Source organism: Salminus brasiliensis, chromosome 22, assembly GCF_030463535.1.
Source record: "Salminus brasiliensis chromosome 22, fSalBra1.hap2, whole genome shotgun sequence".
NCBI classification, from domain to species: Eukaryota; Metazoa; Chordata; class Actinopteri; order Characiformes; family Bryconidae; genus Salminus; species Salminus brasiliensis.
In genome coordinates, this window is record NC_132899.1 from 30263286 (window position 1) to 30277486 (window position 14201).

The 14201-nt window shown below is 43.7% G+C and overlaps 2 protein-coding genes across 4 annotated transcripts in view; one reads left to right on the forward strand and one right to left on the reverse strand.

Moving 5' to 3' along the window:
• LOC140543541 (uncharacterized) overlaps positions 1 to 14201 on the reverse strand; it is a 15565-nt gene continuing 1364 nt past the window's right edge. Inside the window, exons 1-13 of one of the 3 annotated variants that reach the window (XM_072666620.1) lie at positions 13393 to 13576; positions 11856 to 12152; positions 11192 to 11491; positions 10802 to 11107; positions 8816 to 8926; positions 8390 to 8551; positions 7346 to 7636; positions 6844 to 6894; positions 6277 to 6534; positions 4925 to 5305; positions 3882 to 4151; positions 2182 to 2472; positions 1 to 545 (exon numbers count right to left, since the gene is read on the reverse strand). In XM_072666620.1, the coding sequence (XP_072522721.1) occupies positions 520 to 545; positions 2182 to 2472; positions 3882 to 4151; positions 4925 to 5305; positions 6277 to 6534; positions 6844 to 6894; positions 7346 to 7636; positions 8390 to 8551; positions 8816 to 8926; positions 10802 to 11107; positions 11192 to 11491; positions 11856 to 12152; positions 13393 to 13432 (2784 nt within the window). In that variant the 5' untranslated portion in view covers positions 13433 to 13576 and the 3' untranslated portion in view covers positions 1 to 519. Of the gene's footprint in view, positions 546 to 2181; positions 2473 to 3881; positions 4152 to 4924; positions 5306 to 6276; positions 6535 to 6843; positions 6895 to 7345; positions 7637 to 8389; positions 8552 to 8815; positions 8927 to 10801; positions 11108 to 11191; positions 11492 to 11855; positions 12153 to 13392; positions 13577 to 14201 lie in introns of those variants that run through there. The other 2 variants (XM_072666621.1, XM_072666619.1) reach the window with 2 other exon arrangements.
• Positions 8826 to 14201, forward strand: part of LOC140543543 (chymotrypsin-like protease CTRL-1) — a 22968-nt gene continuing 17592 nt past the window's right edge. Inside the window, exons 1-2 of the mRNA XM_072666623.1 lie at positions 8826 to 8952; positions 10790 to 11515. The gene's annotated coding sequence lies outside the window, so the exon portion shown is untranslated. The remainder of the gene's footprint in view (positions 8953 to 10789; positions 11516 to 14201) is intronic.

Below are 14201 nucleotides of genomic sequence, written 5' to 3' on the forward strand. Positions count from 1 at the left end.
TCAGACTGCCAGTAATGGCTTTATTTTAGCTAGGCAGGTATCAAATGTACAGTTTATTTACACAAACAATATATTAAATGTTATTTTTTGTTATTTTTATGTTAATCTGTATTAATTTATACAGTTATGTACAAAAGCATCACACTGTAAATGTAAATCAGACATTCTGCACCGCATCCTCACAGTCATTTCACATATTTCTGATGCAAATGAACACCTTCAGCGTGTCCCAGCATTTCAGCAGGTGAGGAATCCGAGCGTCTGATCTTCTCAACATTCCTCAGTTCCAGCGCTGGAATTCTGGAGGCTTGCTGGAGGCTATATGAAGGCTCGCTTCATTACTGTTGTACTTTTGTAACAGAAGTGACGGTATTAGTAAGACTGGAAAACATTATGCTTTAACAGAGAAGCGATGAAAATGCTAAAGTTAAATACATTTTAGGTTTTAGACAGTAATAATAATGATTTGATGTTTTTTTAATAAATAAACATATGGAGGAACATCTGAATGGTGGCACTTTAAGGTGATACGTCCTCTTCAGGCTCTGTGAGAATAAGAAAAGAAGCAAATCACACAGAGAACACTGGGAAACATCTGTTGGCATTAAGCATATATTAACATTTTAGCATATATTAGCATATTTTAGCATTTATCTGTTAGCATATTTATATTATTATTCTTTTTTTAAGAATAATTGTTTTTAAAAATCTCTTTAATGGCAAAGTTAAACAGATTTCTACAAAATAATATATATATATAGTACAGGCCCAAAACACACCTCTCATTAAATGCGTTTTCTGTATTTTCATGACTATTTACATTGTAGATTCTCACTGAAGGCATCAAAATAGCCACCCTTTGCTCTGATTACTGCTTTGCACACTCTTGGCATTCTCTCAATGAGCTTCAAGAGGTAGTCACCTGAAATGGTTTTCCAACAGTCTTGAAGGAGTTCCCAGAGGTGTTTAGCACTTGTCGGCCCCTTTGCCTTCACTCTGCGGTCCAGCTCACCCCAAACCATCTCTATTGGGTTCAGGTCCGGTGACTGTGGAGGCCAAATCATCTGCCGCAGCACTCCATCACTCTCCTTCTTGGTCAAATAGCCCTTACACAGCCTGGAAGTGTGTTTGGGGTCATTGGGGTGCTATTAAAAAAAAAATGATGGTCCAACTAAACACAAACCAGATGGGATGGCATGTTGCTGCAGGATGCTGTGGTAGCCATGCTGGTTCAGTGTGCCTTCAATTTTGAATAAATCCCCAACAGTGTCACCACTGTCGGATGACCTTGTCCTGAGAAGCAGAGGTGACTCTTGGTCTTCCTTTCCTGGGTCGGTCCTCGTGTGTGCCAGTTTCCCTGTAGCGCTTGATGGGTTTTGTGACTCCACTTGGGGACACATTTAAAGGACTGACTGACCTTCATTTCTTAAAGTAATGATGGCCACTCGTTTTTCTTTAGTTAGCTGATTGGTTCTTGCCATAATATGAATTTTAACAGTTGTCCAGTAGGGCTGTCGGCTGTGTAGTAACCTGACTTCTGCACAACACAACTGATGGTCCCAACCCCATTGATAAAGCAAGAAATTCCACTAATTAACCCTGATAAGGCACACCTGAAAACCATCTCAGGTGACTACCTCTTGAAGCTCATTGAGAGAATGCCAAGAGTGTGCAAAGCAGTAATCAGAGCAAAGGGTGGCTATTTAAGACACTAGAATATAAAACAGTTATACAGTTTTCAGTTATTTCACCTTTTTCTGTTAAGTACATAACTCCACATGTGTTCATTCATAGTTTTGATGCCTTCAGTGAGAATCTACAATGTAAATAGTCATGAAAATACAGAAAATGCATTCAATGAGAAGGTGTGTCCAAACTTTTGGCCATATATATATATCTGCTCCAGAGAGTCTTATTCTATTGGCAGTACTTCTCTGCAGGGCCTAGACAAGATATATATGTGTGTGTGTGTGTGTGTGTGCATTTGCACATCTGTGTCAGCAATGTGTTAACTTAACTTGAAGGAGCCGAATGCATTCATTAGAAGGCATGTCCGCAAACATTTGGACACTGTGTGTGTGTGTACTGTGGGGAAAGCTGAACGTTTAGGTGATGCTAGTCCGCTATGCTAAGCAGCCTCATGTAACGATAGTGTGCGTTAGCCGAGTGCTAGCTGGCTACCTGTCCAGGTGCGGTACGCGGGCAGGCCAAGTGCAGGATGGGTAATCTCCACCACGACCCGGAGACGCTCTCTGTCCCCCCGCCGTCCCTCTTTCCTCACGTTCACCGCGTTTATGTAGGAGATCTCGAGTTCTGTCTCTCCAGCTTCAGCATCTGAAGCCTCCGAAGTCTGCGTCCACTTCTCCTCGCCTGTTTCCGTGTGCTGCCCCTGTTCCCTTTCCCTCCTCTCGGTGGGTCCGGTCTCCACTTCAGTAGAGACGACAGGACCCTGAGAGCCTGTCAAACACACCACTGTTTTCAGTTCTTCTCTGTCAGGTCTTTCGAACTATATATCGAAACCTGAAACTCGTTCTGTGATTATACTAGCGTGCTAATGCTGACGTCCACCCTCAGGATTACTCCTCGGGAAGGTTCAGGGGGTTTATTTGAAAGGAATAATAAAATTTACACGCTTTCCTACAAATTACGAAAGTAGTCCAACAGACGAGACATGTTTAGGCCAATACGAGGCTAATATCGCTAACAAGGAATGATGGCGGCCTATGTTCACTAAGCCTGCACTAGCTCTTGTATTCGGCCTGAGTTGCATTTCAACGTTATATTAACGTAATATTCACAACCAAAATCTTACATTATTTATTCATGAACCAAACCTGACAAAATGCTTTTGCAGAAAGTTGGCTAGCCGAGGTAAAAACTGCATTGTGGCAGCCTATAGGATAAAGGATAAAGGTGCACGTATTCGTCACTGTACAGTGTGGACTGTACAGCGAAATGTGTCCTCCGCATTTAACCCATCTGGTAGTGAACACACACTCACACGTGTTAGGGGCAGTGAGTACACACCCAGAGCGGTGGGCAGCCAACTCCAGCGCCCGGGGAGCAGAGAGGGTAAAGGGCCTTGCTCAAGGGCCCAACAGTGGCAGCTTGCCGAGCCCGGGAATCGAACCCACAACCCTGTTATCGATATCCCGGCGCTCTAACCGCTGAGCCACCACTGCCCCTTATAGCCTTAGCATCTTGCCTGTATAAATGAATGGGATATAGCTACATGTATAAATTTGATTATTTTTATTATTTATTTATTTTTTATACAAGTCGTAGACGTCAATGCTCACGTCATTAGCATAGTGCTAACTGTTTACCTAAAGCGTGTGGAGGTGTTCAGTAATCTAAAAGTAAAAGACTTGCGGATGTGGCGTCTGATACTGTGTGAACTACGGTACGCTACGGTATTTTTATTACATTTTTTATTTGCTGTGCTACCTAGGGATGCACCGATCCATCTTTTTCTTTTCCGATGCCGATACCGATACATGAACTTTGCGTATCGGCCGATACCTGATACTGATCCGATACCATTGTTGAATTGATAAACCATATACTTCACCACCTGGGGGAGACTTCAGGCATCAGGTGATGCCAGGTCGAGGGCAGGTCTGACCCTGGGTTATGAGGCCTAGAATACCGGCGTATTCTGTGAATGGATCAGTCCTTTGGATCAGACTAATTGTTAGTATCGGACTGATATCTGATCCTAGTATCAGATCGGTGCATCCACCGCACCACTAAAGAGGCAGTCCTGTCTTGGCTGTATGAGTGTATTTGGGGTAAAAGGTAAATGAAGTGTTCTGTCCCTTTTCTGTGGGCCGTCCATCCTAAAAACTCTCTCTCTGCTTGTCCTTTCGCAGGATACTCACTGTTCAGATGTCCATTCCTGCGGCCGTGAGGGTGGGGCTCACTTCTCTGAGCTCCAGCTGACCTCACCAGAGCGCAGAAGCTCAGCAGCTCTCGCTCCCCGCTGGCGGCTGCTTGTTCTCTCTCTCTGGAGACCAGCTGGGATAGAGCGGAACCACCAGCCGCCCAGACCACCTTAGGGTGCGGGACCCCACCGGAGAGACACAAGGAGAACACTCCGACCCCGTCATTCCTCCAGCTCACAGACAGGGAGAGAGGAACCGAGGGAGCCACTGGACGAAAGAGCATAAAGGAGAGGCAGTGAAGGCCCGACTCACCACAGCAGCACCCAGTGTGTGTTTAAAGGGGGAATCTCAACGGTTCGTAAAGGTGCCTATATAGGTCCAGGGTTCAGATGTGAGCACAGTCATTAGAGTGGATTTGGTGTAAAACGCTCGGTTCTAGATAAAATTCCACACTGAGAATTTGTTCACAGTGGTGGTGAATGGAACCAGATGTCTGAACCTCTAAAAGCTTCAGATAGGGAAAAGTTATTCCACCTAATGGTGATGAAGACACGGCCTGATGCCTGAGACAGTGTTCTACCAGAGTTCTGAGAAGAGTTTGGCCCTAAAACCTGTTTTTATAAAAATCGGATTTCATTAAAGAGGTGGAGGGATACGTGCTGGGTATTGCAACGCAAAATAGTCCCCAAAACAAATTTGTATTTTTGATTTCTGTACATTTATAATAAAACTCACATATAAAAGACACGTGTTGACAGGTTCACAGGTAGGTTTGGATAGTAAAAAAATGACTATAGTCATGATGTTGTCATGGCAACCGACACCTGGTTCCATTCACCTCCGCTGTAAAGAAATCTGAACTGGTAAATTTCTCTATGATTATCCACTTTCACACAGCAACCACCTGGATAGCAACCACATTTGAACACCTCAGCAACCACCTGGAATATCAAAGCAACTGCATGCAAAAACAACACCATAGCAACCACATAGGAATTGCTTCATTTTTAGGGTTTTTTTTTAAGATACATCCGTGTTACCGAAGCTGTTTTTCCTCCAGACTCGCTCAACAGGCTCCTGAAGGGAACAGTGCTCCACCCTGCACACGATCTCTCCACCCTCCTCCACCTCCTTCAGCCCATTCTCCACCTCCTTCAGGACGGCCGTGGCCCGGAACGTCCTCGGCTGGGTCTGGATGGGCCCCCAGACTTCTGTCGCCCCCTTAACTCCCTCTTCGCTCTCCGCTTCTGCCTCCTCGACCTCCAGCGCGTCTCCATCCTCGCTCCTGCTTCGCCTCAACCATTTGACGAAGATCTCAGGAGGGTAGAAGCCAGTGATGTCGCAGGCCAGGGTGAGAGGTCCCTGCTGGGGGGAGGATGGAGTGCAGCGGATTTCTGACAGGGTAGGCCTCTTTATGAACCCTGGAAAGAGCAAGGAAAGGGTGCTGGATTATGTGACGGTATCTTTTGACTTTGGCAGCTCTAGCGTGGACCTGTGATGTCATCACATTAACGTTTACATCATAGCATTCTTTAAAGGGGCACCCCAGCCATGGCAGAGAATCTAACCACGGCTACATGGGGTGTAAATGTGCTTACGTTCCTCTTACATCGGTGCGTACTCGTCTCTAGAGTGAGATTTTTCAGTTTTAAGATTAAAACCCCTCCTTCTGATGATGCGTCTTGAAGGTGGCTGATGCAAAAGGGGGCCAGACAGCTAACATTACCACTAAGAAGCTGAATATGATATCTGTATTTATTAGCCTTTTCATCAGTGGATTTTGCAGGATTACTAATGGTTGTATGGTGTGTTTCTGTAGTGCATTCTGGGTGATGTAATGTAATGAAGACAAAAGGGTGAATTCTGTTAAATTGATAAGGCTGAGGGATGCAAAGCAAGCAAACCTGGATGAGCCAGTCTACTAAATTAGGCTGAAAATCATGGGAAAAAAACACTCCTAAAGACCATTGACTCGACTCTGTGATCTCAGATATGAGGCTTAATCCTCTAAACAGGTGGATTTAAGCCTGGGTTAGCTGGATCACGGCCTGCACTGTGGTGTTTAGCCTGCTAGATAAATCTAACGTATCTAAGCCCAGCGAGCTGGCTATGAGTCCAAACCCAGCAGAACCGGCCTCTCATTTCTCCTTTCTGTCCCTCCCAGCACCAGTCGCTCGACTTTCTCTCTCAGACACGAGGTCTTATGGTCAGCACTTGTGTCGGGGTCAGCAGTTAGTCAGCAGCAACAGCAGCAGCAACTGATTCTGTGGGCTGTACATTAGCAAATCTAAAAACACTCGTCATCAAGCATCTCTTGGCTAGGCTGACCACAGTTGGGCTACAGACTCTCACTTTAATGTATTTCATGGTTCTGCTCTGCCGTCAGCCTCACCTCTGGTTTTCCGAGTGATCGGCTGTTTGAGGGATAAGTGATGGACGGTGACCCAGACGGTGGTTCCTCCTCTGTCCAGCTCAGCCTTGGGCAGCCTGCACTGGCTCATGGCCGAGAAGAAGCCCTGAGAGTCGGGCCGCGGAGAAGCCAGGCCTGGAGGGGCGGCCACAGGGCACAGCTCGCCCCCCTCACAGAACCAGCGGAAAGTGATGATGTCCGGGTGGAAGCGAGAGGCCGCCACGGTCAGGGTGACGATACCTGCGTTAGGGGTGACCATTACTTCTCTCTTATATTCTCTTCAGCAAGGGTGAGTGCGAGGGCCATTTGTGGTCTCATGCAAAAGGTTTGGCGCCCCCAATTATATTATTTGGTTAGATTTCCATATTCTGCCCAATAGGGGGCAGCAACCCACAAAGGACATGTCTCTTATTTTTGACCTGGTGCCAGAACTTTTGCATATAACTTTTGAAGAGGACATTATATTTAACTTAATTCAAATATTTATAATATTATATATATTACTACTTTGCATATACAGGCATGTGCAAAGGGGGGGGGGGGTCATACCTGTCTCCTCGTTGGGCTCTGAGAGCTGGATCTCTGAGACTTCAGGCATTGCTAAACAAACAAACAAACAAACAAATAAATAAATAACTACACGCTTAAAAGTGTGTTAAAAACTGCAGAAAAAATAGATTATTGTCTGTTTCTGTCTCAGTGGCCCACTTTGCTTGGATGCATGCTTTATAAAGGGACCCTCTGGGATGCTTTCCCAACAAGGGTGTGATGTAAGAGGATGTTTAAAGATGATGATGTTTGGAAATGCTTCCATAAATAGCGACTAAGCTAATTATTGAAGAATTATTACTAAGAATTCACTGTATTGGTGATTCACTGTATTGGTCACAAAAATCAGCTACAGCAGTGACTGTGTATCATGCTGCACCGCTTTGTTATGTACAAGACTGCCAATCAGAACAGAGCTCTGGTTGGTATGTCTCATATGTCTTACAGAGACAGTACATAAATAAATAAATAAATGAGAGTTTGGCTATTAATACCCTCTTACCCAGAACGGTAAACTTGTCCGACACTTTCTCCATCACTATCTTGTCTTTGCCTTTGTAGGATATCTGGCATTTAAACACTGCCCCCTTGTGGACGGACAGATTAGGGATGAAGGTGAAGGAGGAGAGGAGCTGTTTGGTGGGTCCGGTGGAGTGCAGGGGCTGCCGAGTGTGCAGTTTGTAGTATCCGGGCGCGGTGGCGGGCAGCAGGGAGGCTTTTTCAGAGACTAGAGATACACGGGAAATCCTGGGAGTGTGGCCTGTTGAGTAAGCGGGGCTCAAAGTTTTTTCTCCTTAAAAAAAAAAAAGAGATCATGTGAATAAAATTTTGGTGACGAGTTTTTGAGGACAAACTATCACTGTAAATGTACCAGGGTTTTTTTTGTGTATAAATAATTAAGAATGTAAACAAGGTCATTCAGAGTTTGGTGGGTTTGGTGGTGTGAAACGCTCTGTTCTAGATAACCTTACTCAGTCAGAACTGTTCTACTGTGGTGGTGACGGGAAGCAGACGTCTGAAGCGCTAAAAAAAGCTCCCTCACAGAAAGTTCTGTTAATGGTGATGAAGACACTGCCTGATGTCTGAGACATTGTTCTACCGGAGTTCTGAGACGATTCTGGGTCTAGAACCTGTTTTTAAAATCGCATATCGTTAAAATGGTGGAGGGATACATGCTGCAGGGTGTAGTGCGGCAAAAAGTAGTCCCTAAGATAGACTGTATTAGTTCAAATTCTCCACTTTTTTTACCGTCATCACCATAATCAGTCCAAATAAACCTCAAAAAGACACATGTAGCTTCACTGGTGGGTTTGGATACATAATAAAATGTATATATCTGTGTTGTAGTCATGGCGACCGCCGCCTGGTTCCATTCACCACCACTGTAAAGGTCAGCAGAGTCAAAGTTGGGAAGTTTCTCTACAGTGAAGCACAATTTCCCACCAAACCCGACCCTAAATGAGCTCAGCTCACAGCCTTAATTATGCAGAATAAAATGTTCACAATGTGTGGAATTCCCCCTTTGCCATTCTGGGAAAGTGTTTACCGCTGTAAGAAGTGTCTACTATAGGAATGTCGTTGAGGAACCAGACAGTCTGGACCCGATCTGCTCTCCTGCCCTCTATGCTGATGGTGACCCGACCTTTCCGGCCCACCACCAATCTCGGAGGCAGGATGACCGCAGAAACGGTCAAGCTTTTCTGCTTCTCTGCGGGGAGAGAAGGAAAGAGAGGTAATAATAAGAGTAGAGGAATCATCTTAACACAAGTTCCTTCTGTAGTGTGCAGCATTTGTGGCTGAAAGACGGTATCAGGGCCGATCTCGAAAAAGACCAAAAAGGTCTTGAATAAGACATTTGATTAGATGTTTTGATGAACTGTCACTTTAAGCTGAGATAATACCCTACACACAGGCCTGTTTCTGTGTGTGTGTGTGTGTGTGTGTGTGTGTGTGTGCTTTCTGGGTTTCTCACCATCTCTCCTCTTCCAGGAAAAGCCGAAGCAGAGCAGGAGGACAAGGATCAGAGAGATGATCATCATGGCCACCGACGCTTTCGCCGATTTGCTCAGGACCAGCTCCCGCACTGAGAAGCATGGACAATACACACTGGTGAGGAACACCCAGCCCTTTGTACTCCTCTGATTAAGGGATATCAAGAAGTTGGTAAAAGCTGTTGTTATTATATTATTATTATAGTGTACATCAATTATAGTGTATATAGTGTAGTGTATATCTGATATAATGTAGTGTATATCTGATATTGTGAAATAGTGTATATAGTGTAGTGTATATCTGATATAGTGTAGTGTATATCTGATATTGTGATGTAGTGTATACAGTGTAGTGTATATCTGATGTAGTGTAGTGTATATCTGATACAGTGACATACTATAGTGTATATAGTGTAGTGTATATCTGATATAGTGTAGTGTATATCTGATATTGTGATGTAGTGTATACAGTGTAGTGTATATCTGATGTAGTGTAGTGTATATCTGATACAGTGACATACTATAGTGTATATAGTGTAGTGTATATCTGATATTGTGATATAGTGTATATCTGATATTGTGATATAGTGTATATAGTGTAGTGTATATCTGATACAGTGACATACTATAGTGTATATAGTGTAGTGTATATCTGATATTGTGGTATAGTGTATATCTGATATTGTGATATAGTGTATATAGTGTAGTGTATATCTGATTTTGTGATATACTATAGCTTATATAGTGTAGTGTATATCTGATGTAGTGTAGTGTATATCTGACACAGTGATATACTATAGCTTATATAGTGTAGTGTATAGCTGATGTAGTGTAGTGTATATCTGACACAGTGATATACTAGTGTATATAGTGCAGCATATATCTTATATAGTGTAGTCTATATCTGATATTGTGATATAGTGTATATAGTGTAGTGTATAGCTGATATTGTGATATAGTGTATATAGTGTAGTGTATAGCTGATATAGTGTAGTGAATATATGATATTGTGATATAGTGTATATAGTGTAGTGAATATATGATATTGTGATATAGTGTATATAGTGTAGTGTATATCTGATATTGTGATATACTATAGTGTATATAGTGTAGTGCATATGTGATATTGTGAAATACTATAGTGTATATAGTGTAGTGTATATCTGATATAGTGCAGCATATATCTGATATAGTGTAGTGTATATCTGATGCAGTGAAATACTGTAGTGTATATAGTGAAGTGTATATCTGATGTAGTGTAGTGTACATCTGATCCAGTGATATACTGTAGTGTATATAGTGAAGTGTATATCTGATGTAGTGTAGTGTACATCTGATCCAGTGATATACTATAGTGTATATAGTGTAGTGTATATCTGATATAGTGTAGTGTATATCTAATGTAGTGATATACTACAGTGTATATAGTGCAGCATATATCTGATATAGTGTAGTGTATATCTGATATAGTGTATATCTGACATAGTGATATACTATAGTGTAGTGTACATCTGATACTATAGTGTATATAGTGGTGTGTAAGTCTGATTTTGTGTTGTGTATATCTGACATAGTGATATACTATAGTGCGTATAGTGTAGTGTATATGTGATATAGTGCATGTAGTGTACCATATATCTGATACAGTGATATACTATAGTGTTGTGTATATCTGACATAGTGTGTTAATACTATAGTGTACATCTGACATAGTGTGTATATCTAATAGTGATATATTACAGTGTATCTTTTACAGAGTATATACTATAGTGTAGTATATCTGATAAAGAGTGTATAGTGCAATGTATGTATTATAGTGTAAATCCTATCTAATGTATATACTATAGTGTGCATCTCATAGTGTATATAGTGTAGTGTACATCTGATGTACACTGTGTGTATGCTATAATGTATAGCTGATATAGTGTATATCTAATACAGTGTATACAATGTAGTGTATAGAGTACCCAGTGGGTCAGCAGCTGACAGGTCAATGAGGCTAGACGCCGGCCGTGAAACGTGAGCCTGTTGAGCCACACACTGCACGGATCCACCCCGCTCCCTCTCCTCTGCGCTGAGTGTGTGGAACCAGCGGGTTCTGTACGTTCCATCATTGTTCAGGTGCGTCAGTGGAGGCTCGGGTAGGACAGTGCCGTTCTGGACCCAGGCCACGGACACGTTCTCGGGATAAAAGCCGCTGAGGTCGCAGGCGAGGGTGAGGGGTGATGAGCGAGATACGGGGGGCACGATGGACAGGCTGACCTTGGGAAGGACTGGAGGAGACATAACCCTGGTTATTCTCCGTAAGAACCTGGTTAGGAAGCGTTTCAGAATGGGAAAGAAGACGGATCACTCACTGATGATGCTTGGCTTGAACTTCTTCACCAGCGGTTTCTCCAGTTCCTCATGCTGCACCACACAGCCGTAAGTTGCGTTCCGGTCAGAGAGTTCAGGAACGAACACCAGCCGGCTGACCGCCTCGTAAAGACCATCCTCCGTCAGCTTCCCATCGGACTTCTGAGGAGCTCTGAAGCTTTTGCCCTCTCGCGTCCAGGAGAAGGTGACTTGGGGAGGGCTGAAGCTCTTTGCCCAGCACTCTACTGCGCTCTCCTGACCCAACACCACCTCTGGAGAAGGGATGGACACTGAGGGGGGAGCTGAGAAAGAGGAGCGATATTGAGGTGAATATATCTCTACAGTATATAGTGTGTGTATACATAGTAACACAGTATCAGTATGTCTTTAATAAACAAAATGAAGCTAATGTAGCTAACAAGTAACGGAAGCTAATACCCCACCAATTAGCTGTCCGTACTGTCAAGTCCATAAGAGATTTCTGAACACCTCCATATGGTTTTAGCAATGATTTAGGCCTATAGCACCATGCTAACTGCTGGAGTAGTACCTTCCCTCACTAGTTAGCAACATTAGGAGCTTTCCAAGGAGCTACCAAAGGCAGCGGAGAGCGGGGCCGGGAGGTCAACGATAGGCCACCCACATTTTTTGCAGGCACATACTCACCCAGTACTGTGAGTGTGACGTTGCTGGAGTGCTCAGTCTCGTTGCTGTTCACGCTACACTCATACACCCCCTGCTGGTGTGGAGTGGCGTTGTACACAGTCAGGGGCGCAGAGCCGTTGACGAGGTTCGAGGTGTCCAGGTGGAAGCCTCTTTCCGTGTGGTTAATGGACGCGATGACCGAGCCTTTGAAGAACCAGGTGATGTCAAGGAGCTTTTCGCTCGCTGGGTTGTCGAGGTGGAAGAAGCATGGGAGGGCCACGGAGTGGTTCAGAGGAACAGCGATATCTGTGGAAAAGACTGAGAGGTGGAAGGTGGGAAACCGATAGGTGGTGATTAGACAGCCGGTGGTGCAAACTGGGGTAAATGAAACCAAGGCTTCAGCTCAGTCACAATACACTAACATGGTAGCTGAGGTGCTAGCTGAGGTGACCTCATTGCCAAAGATGATACAACCAAATAGCCACAGTCGCTAAAAATGACTTCTTAAATATAAATATCTATATTAATAGAAAAGGATTTTCCTCTAATCTTAATTTATTAATAGGCCCCTTGTTTGTATATGTTGGACTGGTAAATGTTGTTTACTGTAAACACATATATACAGTCATATCAGAATATTATGACCGCCTGCCTTATAGACGAAATGACCACCCTTGGCTCAGATGACCCTAGGGAGATGTCGTCGCATGGACTGCATTAGGTCATGGAGGGAGTCATCGTTCCCCTCTGACATCAATTGCCCGTGGGGCACCACTGTTCGGCCATTGGGAGGCACCCAGTGTGTGAGGAGTCAATTCTTGTTACACCTTCACTATGGCAGTTCTATAACATCCCACAAATTTAGCCGAGTTTCCAAAATTCTACCGCCTTTCGCCCACTGTCTCAGTCATACCAGAACTTTATGAACACCCCTGGTTTGGAATGAACTTTGCTGGGACGTCACAGATGCCACCTGACTTATTTATGTATTAATAAGCGAGCACACCAGTCAGTTGTAGCAGAGTGCAAAACCATCATGGGCAAATGGTGATGTCCGATAGGACGAAAATGATAGGGTCCCGGGCAACCGGTGGATCTTGGAAATCACTAACATCATATGACATTTTAGAGCCACAGTAGCGTCATCCGTTTACAGCTAGTGTCATCCGAGCCGAAGCGTGGTTATTATTACTATTACCAGGTAGGTGGTCATAATGTTCTGATATGACTGTGAATAATTGATATAAATCTGACTTTACTGTGACATAAAAAAGGTTAAATGAAAACGTCATATCACCCACCCCTAACTGACAGAATGGATAAGGTGTTAAAGTGCTGCGGGATGTTATCTATCAGACGTCTGGCTGAACATAACATCGCAAACATCAAAAGTGACGCAACCAAATGGCCTCAGGCGCCACATTAATAAGAAGTATTTAATTACACTGCAAAAGCCTACGCCCTGAAACTATGTCTTGAAGATCGTCTTTAATTATGATTTGAATCATTGTAAAATATGTTTCAATCAGCCATAACATTAAAACCACCTAATGCATACTATTGTGTATTCTCCCCATTGGTTCTTCAAGGTTCTTCATGACCTATCAAGGCATGGGCTCAACACCGCTGAAAGCGCCCTGAAGTATCTGGCACTGAGACTAACGTTTGCAGCAGATCCTGTATAGAGATCCAGTAAGGTGTGAGGTGGGGCCTCCATGAGCATCAGTCTCCGGTTCACCGATTGTCCTTTCTCTGGGCACTTTTGGTAGGTACTGACCACCAGGTAGGTACTGACATACCGGGAACACCCCCACAAGACCTGCCTGATGTTATGGAGATAACCATTCATAACATCCATAACAACATGTTCTGACCCTTGGGACGTCTAGAACATCACAGTTCGGTTCTTGTGTCTCAGTGTCTCAGATTCTTTACCCCTGGAACCAGATCATCAATGTTCTTCACTTCACCTGGCAGTGGTTTTAATGTTCTGGCTGAAGCATGTTGTTTGATCTCCAGAATGTTAATATGTCTGCAAATGATCGATGTGGTCTTGGCACCACCGCTGCTTCACTGATGGCGTTATCAGTAGTTATGTATTAGTTTATTAAAGATCATTTGACGTCACAAATCCAGACCCAGACCGTAAAGCTTCTCTGAAGGTCTACCAGTGGACTTGAGAAGAGTTCTGTGCCAAGGAAAGCGTTAGCATGCTAATCAGCCAACGCTTGTTTGTTTTGTAGGTTCTAAGGCCTGATTTATGATAATGATGAATAAATTAAATGCTTGAAACAACTGAACTGTACGTCGAGCGCAGGACTAGAGGAGTCTCCTCAATTAGCTTAATCAATAACCAGGGTAATAAAT